At 36.9% G+C, this 25,693-nt stretch overlaps 3 protein-coding genes and 1 pseudogene across 5 annotated transcripts; 1 reads left to right on the top strand and 3 right to left on the bottom strand.

Annotated features, from left to right (window-relative positions):
- The first annotated feature begins 6,712 nt into the window (after positions 1 to 6,712).
- LOC110713255 (glutamate 5-kinase-like) lies at positions 6,713 to 13,041 on the top strand. Of its 3 annotated transcripts, XR_002509846.1 has the most exons (13): positions 6,713 to 6,890; positions 7,427 to 7,645; positions 8,363 to 8,460; positions 8,667 to 8,709; positions 9,254 to 9,315; positions 9,434 to 9,490; positions 9,645 to 9,680; positions 9,762 to 9,839; positions 10,192 to 10,258; positions 10,374 to 10,436; positions 11,164 to 11,267; positions 11,566 to 11,725; positions 12,544 to 13,041. XR_002509846.1 is itself a non-coding variant. In XM_021891715.1 (12 exons), exons 1-12 carry the CDS (start codon positions 6,833 to 6,835, stop codon positions 11,662 to 11,664), a joined length of 984 nt encoding a protein of 327 aa, XP_021747407.1. In that variant the 5' UTR covers positions 6,713 to 6,832; the 3' UTR covers positions 11,665 to 12,065. The 3 variants fall into 3 exon arrangements, 2 of the variants coding, with proteins under 2 accessions (XP_021747407.1, XP_021747412.1); XM_021891715.1 differs by lacking the exon at positions 12,544 to 13,041 and having other exon boundaries at positions 11,566 to 12,065; XM_021891720.1 differs by lacking the exons at positions 9,762 to 9,839; positions 12,544 to 13,041 and having other exon boundaries at positions 10,150 to 10,258; positions 11,566 to 12,065.
- Positions 12,502 to 13,888, bottom strand: LOC110714589 (annotated as a pseudogene).
- Positions 13,889 to 14,785: 897 nt separating this feature from the next.
- Positions 14,786 to 16,527, bottom strand: LOC110713248 (AAA-ATPase At3g50940-like). Its single transcript, XM_021891706.1, has one exon. The coding sequence runs from the start codon at positions 16,338 to 16,340 to the stop codon at positions 14,949 to 14,951; it is 1,392 nt and encodes a 463-aa protein (XP_021747398.1). The 5' UTR covers positions 16,341 to 16,527; the 3' UTR covers positions 14,786 to 14,948.
- A 1,164-nt stretch (positions 16,528 to 17,691) lies between these two features.
- Positions 17,692 to 20,772, bottom strand: LOC110713277 (eukaryotic translation initiation factor 5A). The gene is made up of 5 exons (XM_021891736.1): positions 20,527 to 20,772; positions 19,412 to 19,534; positions 19,276 to 19,332; positions 19,119 to 19,193; positions 17,692 to 18,060 (listed from the first exon to the last, which is right to left on the bottom strand). Exons 1-5 carry the CDS (start codon positions 20,647 to 20,649, stop codon positions 17,959 to 17,961), a joined length of 480 nt encoding a protein of 159 aa, XP_021747428.1. The 5' UTR covers positions 20,650 to 20,772; the 3' UTR covers positions 17,692 to 17,958.
- Positions 20,773 to 25,693: the final 4,921 nt, after the last annotated feature.

The raw sequence follows: 25,693 nt of genomic DNA on the forward strand, positions 1-25,693 counted from the left end.
GCAATTTTTATCTTACTCCCGGAGTACCGTGAGCATGGTACTCCGGGGTCAAAACGACGTCGTTTTTAGGTTGGGCAATATGTACATAGTCAACCTCTTCCTCTATTATCCCCTCCTTTTTCCTGATTTTTTCCCTTTTCTTCCTGATATACTTTGTTTCCCTCTATTTCTTTCAATCTCGATCTATGAATTTAATCCTCTTTTTTCCAATTTCAAATTTTTCGTTCTGATTTTTCTCTCAAACCAATCAATCACTCTTTTTCTCATCTCCTTTCGTCAATTACTTTTCAAAATTGAAGATGATTTTGCGCAATTTGCTGGGTATCGAGGATGATGATGCTCGTTGTAGTGATACTGAATCTGCTCTTGTTGATTTTGATGCGAAAATCATTACAGATCTAAAAGTAACATTTTTTTTGAAGGAATCTAAAATAACATTTATTAGTTCTAAAATAATATAATCTATTTATAAAATAACAATTATTAGATCTAAAAATAATATAATCTATTTATAAAATAACAATTATTAGTTCTAAAATAATATAATCAGAAATAACATTTGTTAGTTATAAAATAATATTTCTAGTTATAAAAATAGTATGCTTCTTTTTGTAGAATAACATTGATTATTTTTAAAATCATAAAATCTGAAATAACATTGAGTAGTTGAAAAATAATATGTTCAATAACAATAAATAACATGTTTAGAAAATGGAATGATATATACCTCTAACAAAGTTAATAGATTAGAACTACTTGCTGTTTTAGTGAAATAATATATAACATGTATTCAATGGATGCAATTGAAGAATTTTCAACCATTTAAATGGTGAAATAGAGAGAGAAAAAAAAGAGTGATAGTGGAGAGTGAAATGAGGATGGTGAAACGAATTTATCTGATTTTCGCCTGTTCTTTTTGTTATATATATATATATAGGGGTATGTTTTGATATTATTTCGTTTTGTTAAATTGTTATTTCATGAAATAAATTTTAGCGTGCTTTTTTTAAGTTGGGTTTGTAGCCCATTTATCAGATTAGGCCTGAAGTACAATACTAGATACCCTACGAATACCTAATACTACCTTAGTGCATGGTTACGTTCTTTGATATTACTGGACATTTTCAATTTTTTATTTTTGAATAAGCTATACAATTATCATAATTATATTTATTATGCTAATTTTATTTTTAAGCACTTTTTTTTTCTCCCTATTCTTTCTTTTGTCCCCGATTCCCCTCAAATCAACTATGCATTGCCCTTGTGTCACATGAGATGAGTTTGTTCAATGTAAAGCTTTTGTTCATTATTACTACGTACTAAGCCAAAAATAAAAAAAAAAATAAATAAAAGAAAAGTGTTCACCCTCTCTATAAATAGATCAGATTAAATTTTGATGATTCTCGATCACCTTATGTAGGTACTAAGTAGTGCATTACGAAAAGGTTATTATTTTTATTATCTTAAAGTCGCGTAATACTCTCTCACAAAATAAATAAAAATAAAATAAAAAAATAAAAAATGGGAAGTCGCTAAATAGTAAGAGGCGGTATTGGGTGCGGACTGTCGCACGCAAGCAGAATTGGTTGATATGTTTCACTTGTTGACTGATATTTTTCATTTGTAGGCTGATATGTTTCATTTGTGAGCTGATATGTTTCATTTGTTGGCTGATATGTTTTTTGTATTGACTGATATATTCCTTTTGTTGGCTGATATGTTTTTTTTAAATATTTGATATGATTCTTTTGTTGGCTGCTATCAAACATTAGTTGACTGATCTGTTTCTTTAGTTGGCTTATATCTTTATTTTGTTGGCTGTTATGTTTATTTTGTTGGCTTATATGGTTTTTTTTTTTTTTTTTTTTTTTTTTTTTTTTTTTTTTTTTTTTTGTTGTTGTTGTTGTCTGATATGTTTATTTTGATGGCTTATATGTTGCTTTTGTTTGTTGATTTTGGCCCTGTTTGGTAATTAGTTGTTCGCTGGTTGATATAATTGATTATATTAACTGGTTTGACTAGCTGATTATATTAGATGATTTGATTAGTTAGTTGTAAATAGCTGGTTGTGTAAAAGTGTTTGGTAAATAGCTGTTTATTATTAGATGTTTCAGTGTATTTAATACTAAAAAAGCTAATTGTTTAATAAGTTAATTCAAAAAGCTCTTTTAATAAGTTATTTACCAAACTCCAAAATTAGCTTTTTAAAATGGTCAAACCTCTAATAGTATTAAGGTTGTTCGTGGTGCGGTTTGGTTCCTTAACCGCACCAAACTGCAATATTGCGGTTTTCATTTTTTCTAAACCGCACTTATAACCAAACGGCACCGCAAAATGCGGTTTGGTGCGGTGCGGTTTAACCACATTCTTTAAAATTAGAAATATCTTTTTTTTAAAAAAAACTTATACTTTATTTTGTGATTATAAACTTATAATTTGAATATTAAACTTTTTTTTTTAACCTTAAATTACTTAATAGTCAAAGATTACATCATATTTTTAAGTTTTTTTATATATTTTTTTGATGAAAATGGTAAAAAGGTTTGCGGTTTAATAGCGTAAACCGCAAACCGCAAAGTGCGATTTGCTCTAAATTTTTTTAGAAACCGCACCAAACCGCTAAATTGCGGTTTGGTTTGCTGTTTGGTGCGGTCTAGACTGCACTCTGAACAGCCCTAAATAGTATTCAATAAGGTAAAAGCTTTTCAAAAAGCTCTTTACCAAACAAAGCATTTATCCTTTTGATGGCTGATATATTAGTTTTGTTGGCTTATATGTTCCTAATGTTGGTTGATATGTTCCTTTTATTGGCTGATATGTTTCATCTGTTGGCTGATATGTTCCTTTTATTTGTATTGTTATTTAATGGTATATTTTTGAAGCTAATATATTTTTACCACTAGGTTGTGAAATTATGCCATTGGAGTGTAATGGTATAATAATAGTTGTAATGGTATTAAAATGACTATAGTGATATAATTAAAACCTGAAAATTAATACTAAGTTACCATTATGCCCCTGTTATGTACTAATTACCAATAGGTACATAACTTTTCTTTCTTTAAAATGCCTCATGTATGGTATGTTCATATGTTCTTAATGTTGCCAATTATTATACATTAATTGGCTGATATGTTCCTTTTATTGATTAATATTTGTATACAAATTCATCTCTTCTAATTCGTTGATACGAGAAGCAAATTGCTATTTCATCTTTGTGCTTTTCTTTGGAAGATATCTTCTACGAATATCTATCGAAATCAGGTGGGGCATGATTGTTCAAGCTCTTGGCAGCCTCAACCTAGATCTATTATTGCAATTGCGACCAAAATCACCCAAAAATGCAATGCAAATCGAACCTCCGCCCACCACCGAACCCACCTACCACGGCATCACCAGCCGTACAACCGTCCTGCACCGCACTCTACCTCGTCGCAATTATCTGCCTACAACATCGGGGCTGCCATCTACCACCACCAGTCAGCCGCATCTCGGGAAATCGACCACCAATTGCCACCAACCACGTGATTTTGGTGAAAGTAGAGGAGAGAGAAAGAGAAGAAGGAGTGTGCTGTACAAATTGCTGGGTGAATTTGGTGAAAGCAGAAGAGAGAGAAAGAAAAGGGAAGAGAAGGAGTGTGCTGCACCAAATATTGGGTGCAAACTGCCTTACCTAATAGTCTGTGAAATAGTAAACACTTTCACCCATTGCTTATAATAGTAATAATTGAACTTTTGCACTATTTATATAGTCCATAATATATGTGATTATATTTTTTTGGGCTGAAATCAGTGTATGCCCATACATATTATTGCACGATATATATATATATATATATATATATATATATATATATAAACATTAGATTGTTGAATTAAATAAATATGTTTGAGCAAAATTAGATATAATTCACGCATTTTTAACATTAATACATTTTTTTTTCTTATTCAAACTATTACTTATCACTTTATTATGTGATTGATGACAATTTTTCATTATTAGACAAGAAATTATGAAAAACTAAAAACTCAGTGCATGTTGATATATTTTTTTATTTTGCTTTTCTGTTTTAATACTCTTTTGTTGCTTTAAGATGTGTGAAAATTTACAACTAATTTGCACACACATAATAGAAAGGAAAAATTGACAAAAATAATCCCAACTTTCGCCCATTCTCTCAAAATAATCCCAACTTTGGATTATTTTTAAATAATCCGAACTTTGGAAGGTATTCGCTCAAAATGGATCCAAGTGACCGGTAACTTATTAAAGAGGTATTTTTTTTTGGGGGGGGTTTAAGTGACACGTGTCACCATGTGAATGGCTAAAAATAAATAGATAATAATAATAAAAAGAACACCCAGCCCCAACCCCAACCCACGACAACCCCACCACCACCCAAGTCCGGCACTGCGGCGTCCCTCCTCCCACCGGCCAAGCTCAGACACCCCCTCCCCAACCGCCGGCTCCGCCTTTTCCTGGCGCCCTTTCCCCCTAAACCCCCACCGTGAACCTCCAAATCTAAACCTGTAACCTTTAAAAAAAAAAAACAGCCCACCGCACAAACCCCCCAAATTGGCGCTCCCCCACCCTCGGAACCCTAGGGCCTAGGGTTCCGAGGGTGGGGGAGCGCCGATCTGGGGGGTTTGTGCGGTAGGCTGGTTTTTTTTTTTTTTTTTTTTTTTTTTTTTTTTTTTTTAATTATGGTTTAGGGTTTTTTTATGGTTTCGGGTTTATTTGCGTTTGAGGTTAGGTAATTTAAGGGAAAGCAGGAGGGAAGCGCCGACGCCGACGTGAGGAAAGGATGGTCTGGAAGCCGGCGTGAGGGAAGGTCGGCGGTGGTGGTTGGGGGCTCCGGAATCAGCTAACGCCGGCGGTACTGAGGGTTGTCGATGGCTGGTCCTTTTTTAATTTTTTTTTTTTTGGAAAAATTGCTAAAAATAATCTCAACTTTCACGTATTCGCTTTAAATAATCCCAACTTTGGGGTGTATTCGCTCAAAACAGTCCCTAACCGGTTATTAACCTATTATAATTGGTTAAGGTGACACGTGTCACCATGTGATTGGTTGATAAATTTTTTAAAAAAAAAAAAAAAAACTTACATAAATTGAAAAAAAAAGAGAAAAACTAATAAAAAAAAAAAAAAGAATTGCCCAGCCACCACCCACGAACCACCTTCCCCACAAACCACCTTCTCCACAACAACAGCGGCGGTCGGAACCCCATTCCCCACCCACGCGCAGGCCAAAACCCCCTCCTCCGTGACGGTAGCTCCCTTTCCCCCAAAACCACCAATCCTGCAGCCCAAAACCCCCAAAATCCCACCCACGACCACCCAAAATCCCTAAATCAACTCCTCCATCGCATAAAAACCCCTAGCAGCCCCTCCACCACCATCGGAACCCTAGCACTAGGGTTCTGATGGTGGGGGAGGGGCGGCTGGGGTGAAGGTAGTTTAAGGATTTCAGGCGGGTTTAGGGCTGCATGATTGGTTGTTTGAGGGAAAGGGGCGTTGGTTAGGGCGGTGCCGACATGGGGGAGGGGGTTTGGCCGCAGCAGGCTGAGGCTGGGGACTTGCGCTAGGCCGGTTGCGGGCCCGACGACAGTGGTTGCGTGGGTCGGGCTTGGGGTTGGGTTTTTTGTTTTTATTTTTTTTAGTTTTTTTTTATAATTTTTTTAATATATTTTCAACCATTAACGCTATGACAAGTGCCAATTAACTTTAAAAAAAAAATTACCAGTTTAACAGGTTATCGGTCACATGGGACTGTTTTAAGCGAATGACCCCCATAGTTGGGATTATTTAATAATAATCCAAAGTTGGGATTATTTATAGCGAATACGTGAAAGTTGAGATTATTTTTAGCAATTTTTTTTTTAAAAAACAAAAATTCAACCAATCATGTGGTGCCACGTGTCCTCGTAACTTAATATTACAGGTTCGGTGACCGGTTGGGATCGTTTAAAGCGAATACCCCTCAAAGTTCGGATTATTTAAAAATAATTCAAAGTTGAGATTATTTTGAGCGAACCGCCGAAAGTTGGTATTATTTTTGTCAATTTTTTCTAATAAAAATACCAATACAAAGGTAACTTTCTATAAATAAAGAATTATCAATATTTGATATAGGCTAAAACTTTTAGGATCTAGCTAGGGAGGTAATTAGTGGCTTATATTGGACTAAAAAATACATGGAGCCAAGGTTTAAATCTTCAACCTTTAGTACGTACTACTTAACCACTGTGATACACTTTTTAATACTTAATAATTATAACTTTATAAGACAACATATTCTATATGCATGTTAACTAATCTTAAAAATTACAGGGGTGTTAGGCCCCTATGATCCTCAATAAAGATCCTTCCTTAGGAGAAATTAATAAAAACATTAAGGATGGACAAATTTTATAAGGAAGCATGCGTTAAAATGACGTGTTTTCTCATTGCATAATTAGCTAGCTCAAGAAGGGATTAAAAGCATAATAGAAGAGCAAGAATGAGAAAATACAAGCCTACATAAACAACTTATAATGTACATTGTTTATGGTAGAACTATGCACGTTTTTGGTAAATCGTTAATGGTATTAGCGGTTCCACCATGAGGCATGCATGTTTTTTATTTTACCATTTATTTACATGTTTTTTATGCATGGTATTCATAAAAACCTTTTAAGGGCATTGTCGCCATTTAGCTCAAGACTCAGCAAAGAAAGCAAGGGAAAGCATGTCCTTTTCCTACGGAGCAAATCTGAGTGATAAACTGCTAAAATTCCAGCATTTAAACTGAAGCACAATCATTGATTTTACACAAAATCAACCACGATTTTCATGGAGAAAGGCACTCCAACGCCACTCACTACACCTCTTCGCTGCATCGTCAAGCTCGGTCTATTCTCTCTCCTCCTTTTGTTTCATACTTTACTCATTTTAATTAGCTTTTATTCATGTTAATTATTGACAACGAACTAAGATGGGAAGTGGGTTGGTTGTGTTTGAATCTGATTGAAATTTGTGAATGCCCGATTAGTTTAGTTGGTTAAAGTCTTGGGGTGATAATATGGGTGGTACCCACAACTTTGGGTTGAATCTCGTCTACAGTATAAATGCTGGAAATGAGATATGGTATTTTGTGTTGGTTGCTTTAATTTCTAAGAAGTTGATTTAGATTTTCTCTGTTGTCAAGTTTCGTGGTACTCTGGTAACTCAAGACTTAGGATTGAATCCCGCCTACATCATTGAATGTTTGGCTCCGTATGCATTAATTAAATTGAATTATCCGGTTAAAAACTAGAATAGGATATGGGTTTTTTTGAAGTTGGCATGTATGGTCAGTTTATATGCTGGAAATGAGATATGGTATTCTGTGTTGGTTGCTATGATTTATTAAAAAATGATTTAGATTTTGTTTGTTGTCAAGTTTAGGGGGTGCAGCAATTACTTGCAAGAATGAATTGGAGAAGATAAATGAAGAAAATCTGAGAGCGGTTTCGATACACTTGAGAGAAGCAATGATGTCTGGTGAAGTTGTGGATATGGATTGGAGTAAAAGGCCTGGGAAAGCAGATGTTTCTGTAAATGTAGATGGCATTTCAGATCAAATAACAATGGAGTCCAGCAACTTTGTTGTTGTTCATGGAGCTGGTTCGTTGACTCGTTTGGATGACCATTTTGTTTTGGATGCATTATTCAACTGGAAGACTTGATTGTTGCCATTCTAGTTATATTTAGTAGTTGATTAGAAATGTTGGCTATGTTGCATCTTAAGTAGGTTAAATCAAATATAGATTATTCTCGAGCCTCGACCAGTATATTTGAATCTTGATTACTTGTTTCTGTGTGTGTTATAGTTTGCTTTGATCATTTATGTGGTCGAACTCGATTAAGCTTTCACCTCTTTATAGAATAATGCCTTGAGGGGAGAAAAGGTATGAGATCTGAGATACCATTGAAAGTGAACTAAGGAAGGTAGATGAGTAACTGTGCATTTTAATATCTGAAAAGTCATCTGAAATCAGTGGCATTTATCATTTGGAAGCCTGTATAGTGTATAGTCTTGGTAGATTGTGGTTTGTGACAAGCTAGTGGACCAGAAGTCATATGGTCTCTGTGCTATAGTGCAAAACTGGTCATTACAAGAGACATTTCTTCCATATTTCAAAAAGATTAACTCAGGTTTTAGTAGCTATGCATTTGTTCTGTTTTATTTTGACATTGGTGGGGTGGACTGTAGTGAACATCCATTAGTTATAAAGTTCGTCAAGCATTGTAATTCTAATGCTTGACGTAGTGAGCTTTCATATATTCTATGTGCATGCCTCTTTGGTGATCCTAAGTATATGAACCTTCCTGCTTATATAGGCTCATTCGGTCATTTTCAAGCCAGCAAATCAAGGGTACACAAGGGAGGATTGGATCAGTCTCTTGTCAAAGCCGGCTTTGTTGCGACCAGAATTTCAGTAAGTGTTGTTGAATTCCCCCTAAATTTGCAGCAAGATATAAGTTTGTCCATTAGTTTGTAGTTGCTAAATTCTTGAAAAGGCTCAGTCAAAGTATAAAAACTTGTGCCTGATGTGGCTATCTTTCTAAGCTGCCTTGACTAGCGCATATTAAAGCTTTTTTATATGGTGGTTTCTTAAGAGTATCATTAGTTTCTTTTTTACAGGTCGCATCACTCAATCTTGAAATTGTGAGGGCACTAGCTCGAGGTGAATTTAGTGTAGCAGTAATTTCTATATATCTTGATTGCCTTTTATTTTATTTTCCTGGTTAAGTGGAGGTGTATATATTAATCTACTTTTTCTTAAAAAAAAAAATCTAGGGAATGGCTGGAACCATTGGCAATTCTATGAAAAGCTTGGATAATGAAGTTTATTCATTCTGTACCAGACTAGTTAGTTTTAAAACCTTACAATAGAAATCCACACTTTATTTCTTGTGGTTTAAAACACTCCGTTTTCAAAAGGTTTGAAATTGTAAATAAACATTGATACCAAGAAGAATACTGCTTCTTGATCTGTGCTACCTATTTGTTTGGGAGTAAAAAGTTGTCGGATGGTGAAAAGGGACTCTTGTTTTGCAATTAAACTATTATTTGCTGCTATTAAGCTTGTTCCAAAACACTTAAGCCTCAAATTATTTTACGTACATCCATATCTTCAACTAAGTGCTTCATATAAGTACTTGAAGGAATATTACGTATGTGCTTGAGTAAAAGATACGGTGATTAACTAACTTGCTGCTCTGTTACAGAGGGTATCCCTTCAGTTGGAATATCTCCATTTTCGGGTGGATGGACAACATTTCAGAGAAATGTTAGTGACTATTGATAATGTCAATTTTTGTAACTCATATGCTTTTCTCCTGCGAACATACCTTTAGACATGATTACTCCATAAACCTAATTTAATCAATGCAGCATTGTATATACAGGTTGCTTCCGCTGATGTCACAACGGTGGCTAAAACTATTGACTCTGGCTTCATCCCTGTAAGTCCAATGTTCGTATGCTGTTACAGTGCCAAAGATAACACCAACAAATAGCATTTTTCTTCTTTGACATGTAGCTGTTGGTGTATTCAAGCTGCCATTAAAAAATCTTGATTGATACATGCATGACCATTAATATTGTCTTGATTACTAGGTCCTGCATGGGGATGCAGTGCTTGATCATTCACAGGTTTGTCATCATATGTCTAGCTCTTTACTTTACCTGTTTAAAATAATGTTCCTGTGCTTGCTTACATAATTATACCTACAGGGTTGCACAATTTTGAGTGGGGATGTTATTATACGGCATATTGCAGAAATCTTGAAGCCTGAATATGTTGTTTTCCTTGTATCCCTTTTGTTGGTGTGTATATCTTTTGTGGAGATGGTCTACTAAAACTCTTGCGTAAAAGGTTTAAGTATGAAATAGGCATTTATGCCAAAAAAATTCTGTTTATTAGCTTTGTTTCCATCAGATCTTGAATGTCGTCTCCCTTCACTGTGACATTTTTAACATGTGTTGTTGATCAGTAAATGATTAATTATCTGAAAACATAGTTACCTAATGCTCTTGTATGAGATTGGGTATGATTATACAGTTCACTACCTAATATGTTAAATTAAGCCAAGAATATACCACTTGATTACCGTTGTTTCAGCTAGCAGTTCATAAAAGTTTTCCTATACAATCGTTTATCAAGACAGATGTTTTTGGTGTATATGACCGTCCGCCATCAGAACCTGATGCAATGTTGTTAAAAGAGATAGGTAAGCAGTCTCTGGGGGAATGCACTGTTCTGTGACTTCTCAGTTGAAAGTTAAGATGTGAGTAATCATTATGATGTTTCTACACAAATGCATGATCTATTTTAGCTTCTAACAGCTGTCGATGAAGAAGGAAGCTGGCGTGTTGTGAATCCAGCCCCGAAATCTATAAATGAACAAGGTATATGATTTGCAGGATGATTTAAGTTCTGATCTCAGTGCTTTGGAATGTTTCTGAGTATTGACTTATCATGGATCATATTATAGAATGCTATACAACCATTGAAATTTATGATAATTCTGTTAGGATCCTTTCATCTCTTTCTGTGAGTAGTTGAAGCCTAAGAAACTACACTGAGGATCTGTAGAGTGATTTAATGCATGAAGGAATTTGAGAAGACATCAGTGGACTGAATAATTGAACGCTGATTTCTGTTTATTTTATCTTTTTGTCGACAGTTCAATCTTATATTATTTCAAATTTTCATCTAATTGAAATATACGAAGACAGTTACTACTCAATATGCAGTGCGTACAGGCAGCTACTGTATTTAATGAGTTCATCTTGTTCATCTTAACAGTTGAGATCAATTTGTGCTTGTCTTACCTGGTTTTTAATCAAATTTCCATAGTGCTTGGTTTCAGTTGCTTCCCTGTTTACACTGAAAATGTGCTCTTACATAGTAGTTGCAGATGATAAGAAATTGCTGTAAATAGAATAATTGAGTGTCTGTGGGAGGAGAGACAAGGGTTTTGGGGAACATGGTGGCTTCTTACTTAGATCTATTTATAGTAAACCTATTGATAAATTCTTCTGCACTAATAAATGAGTCAGGGGAAATTTCACATTTAGCCCCTATGAAGAATAAAAAGTGATATGCTTCTCATCCAGTTATTGTGTTATACAGTTGAGATAACTGTTGCTGCTCATGATACAACCGGAGGCATGGTGACCAAAATTTCCGAAGCAGCAGCTATTGCAAAACTTGGTATTGATGTATATATCGTAAAGGTAAACACTTCTTCCCACTTGTGAGATTCTATCTAAGCCAATTGAACATTTTCCAGTGATTATGAGTAAAGCTTGGTGCAAAAGTCTCTGGAGGGGCTAGTGAAATCTAATTTTGAATCTACCTATCTTTCTCTTTGTTATAAACTACCCAAAAGGGCCAAAACCACAAAACTCTTCTCCCCCCCCCCCCCTCGAAAATGGGTTCCCAGGGGTTTGAGAATCAATATTGGCTGTAACTTCTTTGCCTTTAACTCAATATCGCAAGTGTTGTCATTTGAAATATCTTTGTCTGCTGCAGGCAGCCACAGATCATTCCTTGAAGGCCTTAAAAGGGGAAGTAAAAGGGAAAATTCCTGATGATTGGATGGGTACAGCCATCCGTTTTATGAGAAAATAATTATCAACAGCTTGTCATGTGCATCAGAGGCAGCATAATCATATATAATCCGTTACCTCTGGTAATCACTGACTACCATATACCTAAGCATAACATCCTTGACTCTGTCTGCAATTTCATAACTCATAAATCAGCGTAACTCACCATTTTTGGACAGTAACCCTTTTTGGTATTTCCCCTATATAAGCCGCGGAAACTGTTTGCTTTGCTAGAGAGAACCATAGCATGAATCAATAAGCATACAGAGTGGATTGTTTTTATCAGTGTCATCAGTTTATTCTTTATATTACATTTAGAAATGACAAGTTTTAGATCTCATCTCAAAATGCAGTTTGTGTCTCTTCTGTATCAAACTATAGCACAATTGAGTGATAATTAATGTTCATTACAATTTGTTGACATTCTGAAGGTTTGCAGTTTTTGTAGATAGTTAAGTTTTGATAGAGCATTCGAGCATAATGGACTCAAACCAAATCGTTATAGCAAATTAAAAAATTTATGTAAATGGAGAGAGTGCTATTCCTAGTGGAATATCAATATTGATATGTGACATAATGAGGGACAAAAGTTATGTTTTAAATGTAGAACTTGACTTATCAGTGTTTGTTTGATTTATAAAATTCAATGGAATCATATTAATCTAGTTAATGTTTGAAAATTGTAATTGTAAGTAATATAGGTACCAGGTGAAAAAAAAAAAAAAGAAAGCAATTTTGAGTTCATGAGAAAATATTTTGGTAGGAATCACATGAAAGTTGTCATTCTGAGAGGAAGCTACAGTATTCTGTAGATACAATAGTCTTTGATGTGCTTGATTATATCTGGACCTCTATAAATTTATAGATTTCCCTGAGCCTGGTCATCTTCTTTCTTCTTAAGGAGGAGCTGCACAAACCCTTCAAGTGCTTCATCAATGTCATCGCTTTTCATCAGTTCCTCTGCTGCTGCTGCAGGGGTAACTTGTACCTCTTTGATCAGCTCTTCAATTTGAGTGAACAAAGGATGGCTACCGATGTTGAGATAGTTAGAGGCTAAAACTGTAAACCCACCAAAAAGTTAAATAAGACAAATGAATGTGCATGTCCATTCGGCCTGGTCTTATCAAAGCTGGATCAAGCCTCTCCTTGTAGTTGGTTGTGAACACAATGATCCTCTCCTCCCCACAACTTGACCACAGCCCATCGATGAAGTTCAACAGCCCCGCCAGAGGTAATGAATGGTCATCTCCTGAGCCTTCATTATTGTAGTTTATATCTGTAGTGCCGTCTTCACCAATACCACTAGACGCCTGATGTTGCCTGTTCTGCAACTTATTGGTGCTGCAATCTATGTCCTCGATCACTATTATGGACCGATTGGAAGTGGAGACCAACAATTGCCTAAAATCCAAGTTGTACCTCATCTTGGAGAGGTCAAAGTCATATATGTGGAACTTTAGGTAGTTTGCCATGGCAGCAACCAAGCTAGATTTCCCGGTCCCTGGAGGTTCATGCAGCAAGTAACCCCTCTTCCAGACTTTACCCACACGGTGATAAAAATCCCTCCTCCTCACAAACCTATCCAAATCCGCAATGAGTACCCTTTTAACCTCGGGCTCCATGGGCCAATGTGTCGAATGTTGAAGGTTGATTGATGACTCAAAATCATGGAATTCCCCGAGCTGGTAGAGCTTAACTACTCTGTTTTCTTCATGGATTCTTTTTGCAGTTTTTAACACAAAAGGAATGTATCTCCCAAGAACCTTCTCCTTGTGTTGCTTGTGAAAATTCAACTCCATGGATCTATGCACTTTCATTTGTGATTTTTTGCTTCTGATCAGCATCACCCACCTCAATGTGATCCCCTCAAAGGAATCGAGGATTTCCTCCCCTTTGTCAATGCTGACCGAGAAGTCTTTATCTCTCACTGCTTTGCTCAACTTTAGCCGCTTATTCGAGTGGTTGATTTTAGTGCTCAAGTAGGCCTGGGCTGCTTCATATATTTGGTTCTGCATGAGCCCGTCACATTGCTCATCAATGCTGAGTGTCAGGATTTCTTTTTCTGTTAAAAGAACTTGGAATAGTTTCCCAAGTTTCGTAACAAACTTTTCTTGGAGGTTTTGAGGGATTATTTGGTATGTGATGCTTTGGAATTCATTTAACACAGTTTTCACCACCATCACCGATGCTGCAAAAGCTGTATAGGCTGATACTACGGATGTGGCCGAAGGCAGATTTGTAGCCATGGGTTTTAATGCTTAGGTGTGATACTACTGATGTTGCTGAAGGCAATTTTTAGGCTAAAATATATAGGCTCCACTACAAACAGAGAAGAAAATGTGAATTAGAGAATTAGTAATCTGCTTTACACTCACAGTTGCCTTCAGCTTTTTGGATTTTTGAATTGGTATTGTGAAATCAGAGCCCAGTAGCTAGACGATATATACACTACTAAATTATAGACAAGAAAAAGCTTCTGTAACAAGGTGCATAAAATATTACTCGTATTAATGAATTAATACGGAGTAATGTAGAAGAGAGGTTTCAAAGCTTCTCTAACAAGATTTAATTTCTATCACCAATTATTTATGTGCTGACACCATGAACAAAGTCAACTGTGTTTGCAAGTATCTTATTATTATTTTTAATTATCATGCTGTGTTTTGGTATCACCTTTGATAAATGACAGGTTACCTCCCTGCTTGTTCTTTCATGAAGAACCGGATTGACTGTGATTTCTATTGCAGCTTTGTAGTCGAGAACAAAAACACTTGATCTCATGATACTGCAACTGCAAGTACCTGAGTGCCATCGTGAAGCTATTGTCAGGGCTTATACCCTTATTGTAGTCAAGTAGATCATTTTGACAAGGCTCTCTGTTCGGAAGAGGTTTATGCCTCTACACTGAATTCGTTGCATGCATCCATTGTGCGTGTATAACAGCTTCTTTGAAACCCATGTTAGGGTATTTGATGGTTCATGGTTGCATTGCTTGCACACTCTAGATTGAAAAGGTTGTGGCTGCTTGAAACGGTTCAGATGTGTGAGTTACAGTTACATAACCTGACATAATTATCTTAGGAATGATGGGTTTAATCATGAACCTGTAATGTGACTTGTTCTTATACATTCTACAAATCATGTTGAACATAATCTAATTGATGTGAACAATTAGGATTTCAAGTAGCAATACATATTTAAGGAATAAATACTCTAAACTTCTCATCTGAAAGAGATATACAATGCTCTAAAGATAAAGTGAAAATCTTAACTGTGCAAATTGATAACTTCTGTACCAATTTGCATTTATAGATTTTCCTGAACCTGTTTGCCTTTTTCCTTCTTAAGGAGCAGCTGCTCAAACCCTTCAAGCACTTCATCAATATCATCGCTTTTCATCAGCTCCTGTGCAGCTTCTGCAGGGGTAACCTGTACATCTTTTAACAGCTCTTCAATTTGCGCGAACAAAGCATGGCTACTGATGTTGAGGTAGTTGGATGATAAGATCTTAAATCCACCGAAAGTCAAATAAGACATATGAATGTGCACATCCATTCGGCCTGGCCTTATCAAAGCTGGATCAAGCCTCTCCTTGTAATTGGTCGTAAACACGATGATCCTCTCATCCCCACAACTTGACCACAGCCCATCAATGAAGTTCAACAGCCCCGCCAGTGGCAATGTATGGTCACCTCCTGAACCTTCATTAGTCTGCTTCGTATCTTTGTTTCCACCAGACGACAGATGCCTGTTATGAAAGTTGGTGTAGCTACAATCTATGTCCTCGATCACTATTATGGACCGATTAGTTGTGGAAACTAACAAGCGTCTAAAATCCATGTCATGCTTAATCCTGGAGAGGTCAAAGTCATAAATGTGGAACTTTAGGTAGTTTGCCATGGCAGCAACCAAGCTAGATTTCCCGGTCCCTGGAGGTCCATGCAGCAAATAACCCCTCTTCCATACCTTTCCGACACGGTGATAAAACTCCTTTCTCCTCACAAACTTATCAAGATCATCAATGAGTGCCCTTTTAACCTCAGGCTCCATGGCCAACGTGTCGAATGTTGATGGATGATGGAGGTCGATTGACGACGGATCATTAAAGGGATCTCCTATTTTGTAGAGCTTAACTACTCTGGTTTCATCCTGAATTTTTTTAGCTGTTTCCAAGACAAAAGGAATGTATCTCCCTAAAACCTTATCCTTGTGTTGCTTGTTGAAATTCAACTCCATGGACAACATGTTCACTTTATGACCCATATGTCCTTGGGATAACTCGTCGCTCACGAGCTTGACCCACCTCAACGTGATCCCTTCAAAGGAATCGAGGATCACTTCCCCTTTGTCAATGCTGACTAAGAGGTCTTTATCCCTCGGTGCTTTGCTCAATTTAAGCCGCTTGTTCGAGTGGTTGATTTTGGTGCCCAAGTAGGTATGGGCAGCTTCGTAGATTTCATTCTTGGTGAGACTGTCACATTGCCTACTGATGTTAATGGTCAAGATTTCTTCCTCTGTAAAACGAATTTTGAATAGTTGGCTGAACTTCACAATGATCTTTTCTTGAAGGGTTTGAGGGATGACTTGGTTTGCGTTGTTTCGAACTTCATTGAGCATTGTTTTCACCACCATTATCGACGCTGCAAAAGTGGTGTAGGCTGATAATACTGAGGTGGCTGAAGGCATATTTGGAGCCATGGAATCAATTGATGGAGAAGAGCTATACTGTATTTCTTATTGTGTTTTTAGGCCAAGATATGTAAGGTAAAATTGATTTGTGACTCTTGTACAACTTTAACAAGGCATTTCTCTTAATGCACAAGGCTTCAAAAACTACCACGTTTTGATCTTATTGTACGTACATAATACATTTGATTGAGTTGGAAAGTGTTTTTTCTAAGTTGGAAAGGCATCATTAGCTTTGTTTTATCTGTCTTCTTTTGCAGACATTGCAATTATTTTTATTACCATATTGATTTACAACATATCCTGCTTCAGAACTGGCTTGAGGAAAGCCCCTAGCTAACATCACTTTATTGAAGATTCTCTATGTACTCTATGAATATTATATTTATGGTTATAATTCAATAGGGTTTAATGGTCAAGTGGTTTACTATATTCTACTCCTTCCGTCCCTTTATTAATTATTCTACGAGTAATATAGTATGAGATTTAGGCCTTGTTTGGTTGGATGTGGGAAGTAGAAATTCCTATGAAATTGTAATTCCAAGAAATTTCCAAAAATTATTTAGTTGAATGTAGGAATTTCTACTTCCCATAGAAAGAGGCAAGTTAATTCCTCCATTTTGTGGGGAGTAGAACTTCCTAAAAAGTCTAAATTCCTACATTATTCTCAGACAAACAAGTATGCATATATTCATTTCTTAGGAAATCAAATTTCCCATGAATTTAAATGACAGCAAAACAAGACCTTATTTCAATCCAATTCAGTTGATCGAATAGCCAGTAATTTTCTCTCCATTCCCTACTTCCCATGCATCCAAATCCTTATTAGCTGATTATGTTCTTCAATCTCCACATTACCAATTTAAGAACAACGTACCTTTATTTTACCTTCAACTTTGCTTCAAGTGATGTATTAAAGAAGTTGCACTCCAACAAGCACTCTAATATCACTCCCACTGGATCTACAATTAATAGACAATTTGACATACAAGAGCCGAGATCTCAAACAGCCCTCCTAAAGTGAACCAAAGCTAAGTTACTACCAATCTACCACACATGACAATACCGTCCAGTAAAAGTGATCAAAACATTCCTTTTTTCACTGGAATTAAATCTTCCTACTACCAAAAATCGACATAGGAAAACCTCTTTGTATTGAAATTACCTAAAAATCCATCATCAGACTGAAGGCCATTTGATGATTCTGATTACACATTTATATGAGAACTACGCCTACCAAGTACCAACTCAACTGAACAGTGAGAATCAGAGATCTTCTACTTACAGACACTTCAACAACAACAGGCCTTTTGTGATAGTGGTATCATAGTGCTGGCTCTCAAACCTACCTGACAGCAGAAACTTGATTCACAAAATGCAAAAGATTTCATATAGACTAACCCAATATCACACCAGTACATCATTAACAGGAAACATAAGGTAAAAATTTGATGATAATAACAAGTCAAACATAGAGAGTTATGATGAGGAGCTAACATGAGGCTCCATGACTGAAGTCTTTCCCAGCATATTCTCAAACACATGGAATCTGAGTAAAGCTAACAATATCAATATTAATATATTTCATTCCGCGCTCTAATGCGTCAGGCAACTTGAACAGATCAGTCAATTACTTGGGTCCAATATCCTTGAGACCACAGATCTGTTCTTCTCCCATGGCACACTGCACACTCACAATCAGGTCTTTCCCCTCGGCAAATCCATCCTTGATCTGTGAAATACAAAGCAATACAGGTTATTTTAGCAATTGACTATTATATGACAGTTTAGACGAAAAAGGATTGATACATTGATCAGATCATATATAAAAACAAGTAGTTCATTTCAATTTAAAGAGAAGTGTGTGGCATTCAAATTTGTTCAGAAATGTAAGAACAAATGTGAAGCACGTAAGAATTTTATGTGACACACATTGCCACTAAAGGAAAAATAAACCACAAAGGTTTTTTTTTTATTACAAAAAGGCAAGGATGTTCCTTTTAATGCCATGGCAGCTAGAAGCTGTTTGGGTCATTCTAAAAAACAATGACACCCAAGTTGCAAGAATAATAATTGTAATCAATATACGGGAAGTAAAATATAGGCTTTTTCACATAGTTGTGAAATTTTTAAAGAACGAAAGATAAAAAGCTTGATAACAAAAACAATAATCAGACCATTAAAAACTCCCTCCCAAAATTTAGTTGTCTATATTTAATTTTGGGTGTACCAAATTGTTGTGCCACTTTATGATCTTTCTATACTTAGCTTACAATGTTTATATCTTTCACATATAAAACACCATTTTTCATGCCATTAATTACTTTTTTTTTACTTTCCCATATAAAATACCAAGGTTGTCTATATCAATAATAACTCTAGTCATATATGACAATAATAAGTATCCGTTGGTATTTTTAGACCTCATGTTGGTACAATACCAATGTAAGATCAAAAAACACCAATAAGACTGTTGATAATTTCAGATCTCACATTGGTACAATATTATACCAACTAAGATCTAAAAGTACCAACGAACACTTATTATTGTCATTGATGATGAGAGTAATTATTGGCGTGGACTTCCTCATAAATACCCCTATATCCAAAACTTCATTAAATGCATGTTTGGTTTACCATTAAAAGAAAAACAAAAAACAATGCACATGATACATCCCACCAGATTTTTATGCTATTAAATGACATCAGATGAGTCATTGTATAATGGGACATGAGTATTAACAAGGACAATGAATACTAAGGAAAATAGCAGTGTTGGTATACAAAGACCTGCTTCAGCAGAGCTTCATCAGTTGGCAGCTTCAAGTCATCCTTAGTGTCACCACTATCAGTCAGCAGGCTGACCTGAAATATTATTTTGGTTAAACACACCCACATATTGAAGAACAAAGCCAAACAAAATCACGTTAAAGACTAGTTTACTTACAAAACCATCCTCAGTTATGTCAAGGAGCTGATAATCGGTACGAGTGACATGGGGAACCTGCAAAACATTGATGAATTCCACTTAGTTCAAGGAAAGGACAGTATGAATAAGAAAGAAGACATGGATAGGGCCATACATCACAATTGTGAGAAGATGGAACAATATCTTCAAGCTTCTTCCCATTGAAAATATCAATACCAACAAAGTTACATTTGGCATGTCCGTGCTTGCCGGTCTTAGAAGTGGATACTTCAACGACCTGTAGTATCAAAACAAGATTTGTGGTGAGTAATTTGATTTCAGTTAGCATTCTGACTTCTTGCAATGCTAACAGAAGTTCTAAACTTTGATGTTATCAAAAAAGTGCTCTTGCCAACAGAAAGACACGGGAACACAAGAACCTTTACTAAAAGCCACTGACAAGTATGACAATTCTTTTGATTCTCTTCCCTTCATCTTCAAATGACTAAGAAATAACCAAAATCAAGAACATCCATTGCCCATTTGATAGGACCACAGAAAGAAAACACACAGTACAGTCAAAAAATTCATTCACGTCTGCACATCAACAGCTCAAAAACTTTATCAACAGCCATCTCCGGCGTAAAAAACCTGTGCCCACAGTAGACGATTTCATCGAACATCAATAACATACAGCATAAATAAATTAATGTACTTGTATATATTGTTTCCCATTAACAACATATTCCAAAAACATGTTAATTAACACAATAAAAAACATGTCTCGTGTCATTTTTGTTTCTCCCAAAACAGGAGAAATATGTATATTTTCCAACTCTCCAAACAGATTGAAATGCGTTCCAAAACCTTGTAAATCTAGCTGACTGATTTCCTACGCAACTGAAATCCCTCATAAATTATCAGGGCAATCGATTTCTACGACAAAAATAAATAAATAAAATAAAAATCTCAATGAAGAAAACCCAAACATGAGGACTTTAAAAAAACCCCAATTATATTCATATTCAACTGAAATCCCTAACCATATTACCAGATATATAAAATAGAAATCAGGCTAAAAACATAATAAAAAGGGGAAAAATCGCAGCAGAAATCGAAAACAATCATTATTAATACAAAAATTCTCACAAAAACCCTAGAATCCGAGATAAAAGCAAAGTCAAATGATAAAATTTCACTCTTTAATATGAAATTTAAGAAAAAACAACAAAGCCACAAAATCAGAGAAATCAAGGAGTAATTTGAGCCCAAAAAAATGGAGGGATATACCTTGCAAGGACGATTCTTGATGACGATGTAACCATTCTTACGGATGGTACCAGCTTGCTGAGGGAAAGTCTTGGAGGCACCGGCATCGGCCTTGGACTCGAACTGGTGTTCTTCGTCAGACATGGTTACGGCGTCTTCGTCTTCTTCTTCACCAGTTACGAATCGAGGAGGAGAGAGAAAATGAGAAAACCTAGATTTCACTCAACAACGAGAGCCGTCTGCGTTTGATGTAAGCGAGTCACTGCCTTTATATGTGGGACTTTGCCTCTGCTTGGATGTGGATAGACGCATTTCATTCATGGATTTTTTTTTTTTAAAATGCTCCTTTTGTATTTTTATCGTTGCAAAAGTTTGATCAGTCACACTTTCTGATACACAACTTGATAATTAGACATTAATTCAATAAGGTCGTAAATATTCGTTCAGGTCTAATAAGTATAATATAATCTAATAAGTTTTAATAAATTCAGTTCCAATAAGGTGAAGAAAACACACCTTAAGTGCTTTCTAAACCTGTTACTCGATTGTGCTCACCTTGACTAACTTGACCATCATAAGCCCTGATCACCCACACTTTCTCCATCACCAATAGATCAATGTCCATTAAGATATAGACAATTGCTTGTCCCCTTCTTAAAAAATAGGCAATAATTAGGAGTGCCCATCGACATGCAAATGCTAGGCTAGCTTGTATTGCTTCATTCACATCCGTCTCGTATCCTCAAAATGCTTGTGTCCGGCATTGTCGATAGATAGGAAGAGCACGTTTTATGATCCGTTGTCAAAACATTCAAACCATGACACTAATTAATGCAAGAGCATCCTTGAAACTAATGAATTGCATGGCTCTATGACCCTATTGGTGGCGTTGTAACACGCCCAACCTCAAACAAATTAGGAAGGGGCTTATTGTCACTAAATGCGCATGAAGGGCCAAAAATTGTCCTCTCAAACCAACAGAAACTCTTCCGACGCATTTTGTCCTCACTCATGCGCACCCCAAAAAAATTTCCCACAAGGTCACCCATCCCAAGACTACTCTCATCCAAACACGCTTTAACTATAGAGTATCTTAGCATATGAGCTCCCTAAAAGAAAGATACACCTTGTTAATATGAGTAGTATATTAAATCCTTTTAAAACAATCATAAGGTGTATTACATTAATAATGGCACCAAACGGCTATATTTTGATGAATATCTTATTTTGTAACGTGGCTCAGGTGAATAATGATGACCATCATGCTTGGAGATTGTATTTGACGGTTAGAAATAGAAACATATAAACAAGGAGGAAAAATAAATCTTGTTGCCTATATTTTTTAAAAAGAACACTTACTTCAAATAGCAATATCTAAAATGTACACTACAATGAGTATAATGTAGCGTTTGAGAACATATATTTTATTTGAAATTTTTCAATTGTAGAGTAATAAATCATGAATTACAAATCCAAATGTGAACTGCTAAACATCGCCTGCAAATCTATACATAAAGCCCATAAATTTGAAGTCAAATGCCACTTTTGCCCTCAAAGTAAAAAACACATTCTCATCTTTTCTCTACTCTCTACTGTCATTTTCTCTCTCTAAATTTTTTTTCCAAAATGTCGAGGCGGCAAGGCAAGGAAGTGGCGGCACCGGTGGCAGGAGGAAGGCGGTTTCGCAGTGGAAAGGTATATTTAAATTTTTTTTTTAAAAAAACAACCGGGAGAGGTGGCGGCGCCTTACCCAGACGCCACAGCCACCCGCCGCAACCGTGGCAGTGGCGTCCAGCCTAGGCGCCACCTCCTTTTTTTTTCAATTTTTTTAAATGTATTTATTTCTTTTTTTTCATTATTTTTTTCCATTTTTTTATTCTTTTAAATTTTTGTAATTTATTTTTTTGGATTTTTTTTGGATTTTTTTTTGTTTATTTTTTAAATTATTATTTTTTTTTTGTTTTGGGTGTTGTTTCAATTTTTTTTGGTTATTATTTTTTGTTTCGGTGTCCTTTTTTTTTTTTTTTTTTTTTTTGGTTTTTTCTTTGTATTTTTGATTTTTTTTGTTTTTTTTTTATCTTTTTCATTTTTTTGTTTGTTGTTTATATTTTTTGTTTTTGGTATATTGTTTTGTTTATGTTTATATTTTTTTTTCAAATTTGTTAATTTTTTTTATGTTTATATTTTTTTTTCAAATTTGTTAATTTTTTTTTATGTTTATATTTTTTTTCCATTATTTGTGTATTCTTTTATTTATTTATTTTGTATTTACTTTTTTTTAAGTTCATATTGTATGTTTTGGTGTTTTTTTTGTTTTTGTGTGCATTTTCGACTTTATTGAATTTTTTTCGTTATTATTTTTCGTTATTTACATAGAGTTAGGCATCGCATTTTGGACCTGGTGCGGGGAAGAGTATGGACATTATGAGAAGTACGATCTGCTCAATGGAGAGCTCGGGGCCAGACACATTAGATCCCATGGTATTTCGACCTCGGCTCGTGCACTATTTTGAGGATGATGAAGATGATGATGGTGATGAGGAGGAGGAGGAGGAGGAGGATGCAGATGAGGATGTCGACGATCAGAGTGGACCATATGATGATTACGGTCCATTCAGTCAGAGGCTTGATGATATGTATGAGACGCGTAGGGTAGATGTGCGTAAGGGTAGAGATGGTAGATTTGTTAGTAGATCTGGCACATCTTCTGCGTCCACTATGTCTGCGGTAAGCAGGGAATGGTCGAGGGCCGTTAATGAATCTTGGGTGGTGAGGGGTGGGGTGGCTGGGGGACCTGTAGACGAGAGTGTGATTCCTAGCTTTCTAGGACACATCGCTACCCGTATCTGGGAGGACCAGGAGAGGGCTTTGGATACAGGCATTTTGAAATGCCAAACCCGGAAAAAGACTTGTAACTTTTTGTGTAGTTGGGTTGATGCTTGGCCGGAGAAGAGCGAGATGGTCGGCCGATTGAGGGGCACTAGAGTGAGTCACCTTCCTGCCACCATGCACGAAAGGATTGACTCGACGCTGATCACGGCTTTCGTCGAGTGATGGCAGCCAGATACGAACTCTTTCCACCTTCCGTTCGGTGAGACGACGATCATGTTGCATGACGTCAAGGCCATCCTTAGGACTCCCGTAGAGGGAAACCGAGCATCTGTTGTCACTGATGCGGATCAGGCAGATTTACTAGCGGAGCTGTTGGCGGTGGATAGGGCTACGCTGTATACAGTGACACTTGGTGTGTGGGATCACGGCGGTGTTAAGATCGCAGCCGTTTTGCAGCGATGTTTGCACCCCACTGCACGTAGGACGCAGGACACACAGCTGGCTGCATATGTTTTTCTTCTTCTCGGGTGTACCTTGTTTCCGGATAAGAGCGGAAACAAGCCCAGGCCACGCGACATAGTTGACGCGTGTGAGCTCGACAGAGTAGGCCAGTTTTCTTGTGGGTCGGCTACGTTGGCGTATATGTATCGCCAGTTAGGATTCTCGAGTTGGGCTGATGCGGCAGGTATCACTGGATGTCTGACGTTGTTACAGACCTGGATATACGAGTATTTTCTTGCGTTTCGACCACACCGCGACCCGGTTCCTATTGGGGATGGCCAGCCACGTGCCTGTGCGTGGAGTTCGCGTGTCGAGAAGAAGTCCATTGACCGCCTGCGATCGATACGGTTAGTGCTCGACAGGATGTCCCCATTAGAGGTAAAGTGTTTAAATTATTTCTACTTTTATAGTTTGATGCGTTTATTGTATGAATCTTACTAATTTTAAAAAATGTGCACGTGAACTGGATGCCTTTCGGCCAGATTCCTAGTAATAGGGTACCCAGGACCCTCTACACGGGACTGATTCAGTATCGTGAGATCGTAGAAGCGTACATGCCGCAACGCTGTCTTCGCCAGCTTGGATTTGTCCAAGTTGTTCCCCCTCCACTAGCATGGCTTAGTAAGGCGGTCTGATCTGCGTCGTCGAAGGAATACGTCTGCGGCCGCCAATTGGGGTGACTGCCATGTGTGACCAGCACTACATGGAGTGGTACAACCGGCACTCGCACCCAAGGTTGATCAGAGACCTCCACCACAGCGACGACGCCGATGATGATGATGTGCCACCGGCCACTGCCGTGGATGCGGTACGTCTCATAAAACATTTGTTGTGTTTTTTTTTTCATATAATACGTCGTTATTGAATTTTATGTGTTTTGTTGTGTGTAGTGGATGAGAAAGATGACGCAGGTGGCACACAGAATTTTTGAAAAGAGAGACAGCATGAAGGATGCATCAGGCAGAGCGGCGATTGATGATCTGGAACGGGCCCTTGAGTAGTGGCAATGGGCGTCACAGAGGGATTACTGATCTGTGGGCAGTGCTTTTATATAACATTTTGTACATTATCATAGTTGTTTGTAAAAGTTGACATTATCTTTTTAGTTTTTAAAATTATTATTTTAAGTTCTAATTAGTTTGCATGCAAGATATAAATTAGAATACGAAAATTAAATAGATGGAAAAAAAAATAGCAATAACAATACAAAGTCACATAGAAAAGGTAGGTGTACACGGGAAAAACTAAATGGCAACTAGATTGTTCCACTGCTGCACTCGGGCATGATACAACGCATCCCAACCCTCTACGCTTGTTCTATGAATGGTGTACCACTTCGGTATGATCGGTGGGATCGAAAAATCGGATGACAGGTCCAATCGGATGAAATGTCTGTATGACGGCCCCAGAAATCAAATAGCAACCTCTCTTACCGGTCTGGTGACGGTCTCACGCGAACACCAAGGCAGAACCGTGGTACATGGATAATAAGCTCGACTATGCAAACCAAGGCCGAAATGCATGACTGCACACTTGTAGATGTTTGCAACGGCAAAGAGATCAAGTGGCGCGTCGAACCAATGATTTTGACCGCAAGGTCCTCCTCCCCACCGGGTATGCTGCAGAGACCTATCCAAGTCTTGGCCATACACATGGCGATAAACACCTCGGTTTGAGGCGATTTCACTGTACATCAACTGACGCACTAAACCGTAGTTGTCTTCACCCATCTGAAACACATCAGCCACGACCCGAAATCCGCAGTTACCATCAGCGATTTCACTGTACTTGTTTGTCTTGTACGTTAAATCGATCAGAATCACAGATGGCCAAGACGAAATCATATCAGCACAAT

The sequence above is a fragment of the Chenopodium quinoa genome, unplaced genomic scaffold (assembly GCF_001683475.1).
Source record: "Chenopodium quinoa cultivar QQ74 unplaced genomic scaffold, ASM168347v1, whole genome shotgun sequence".
Taxonomy (NCBI): domain Eukaryota; kingdom Viridiplantae; phylum Streptophyta; class Magnoliopsida; order Caryophyllales; family Amaranthaceae; genus Chenopodium; species Chenopodium quinoa.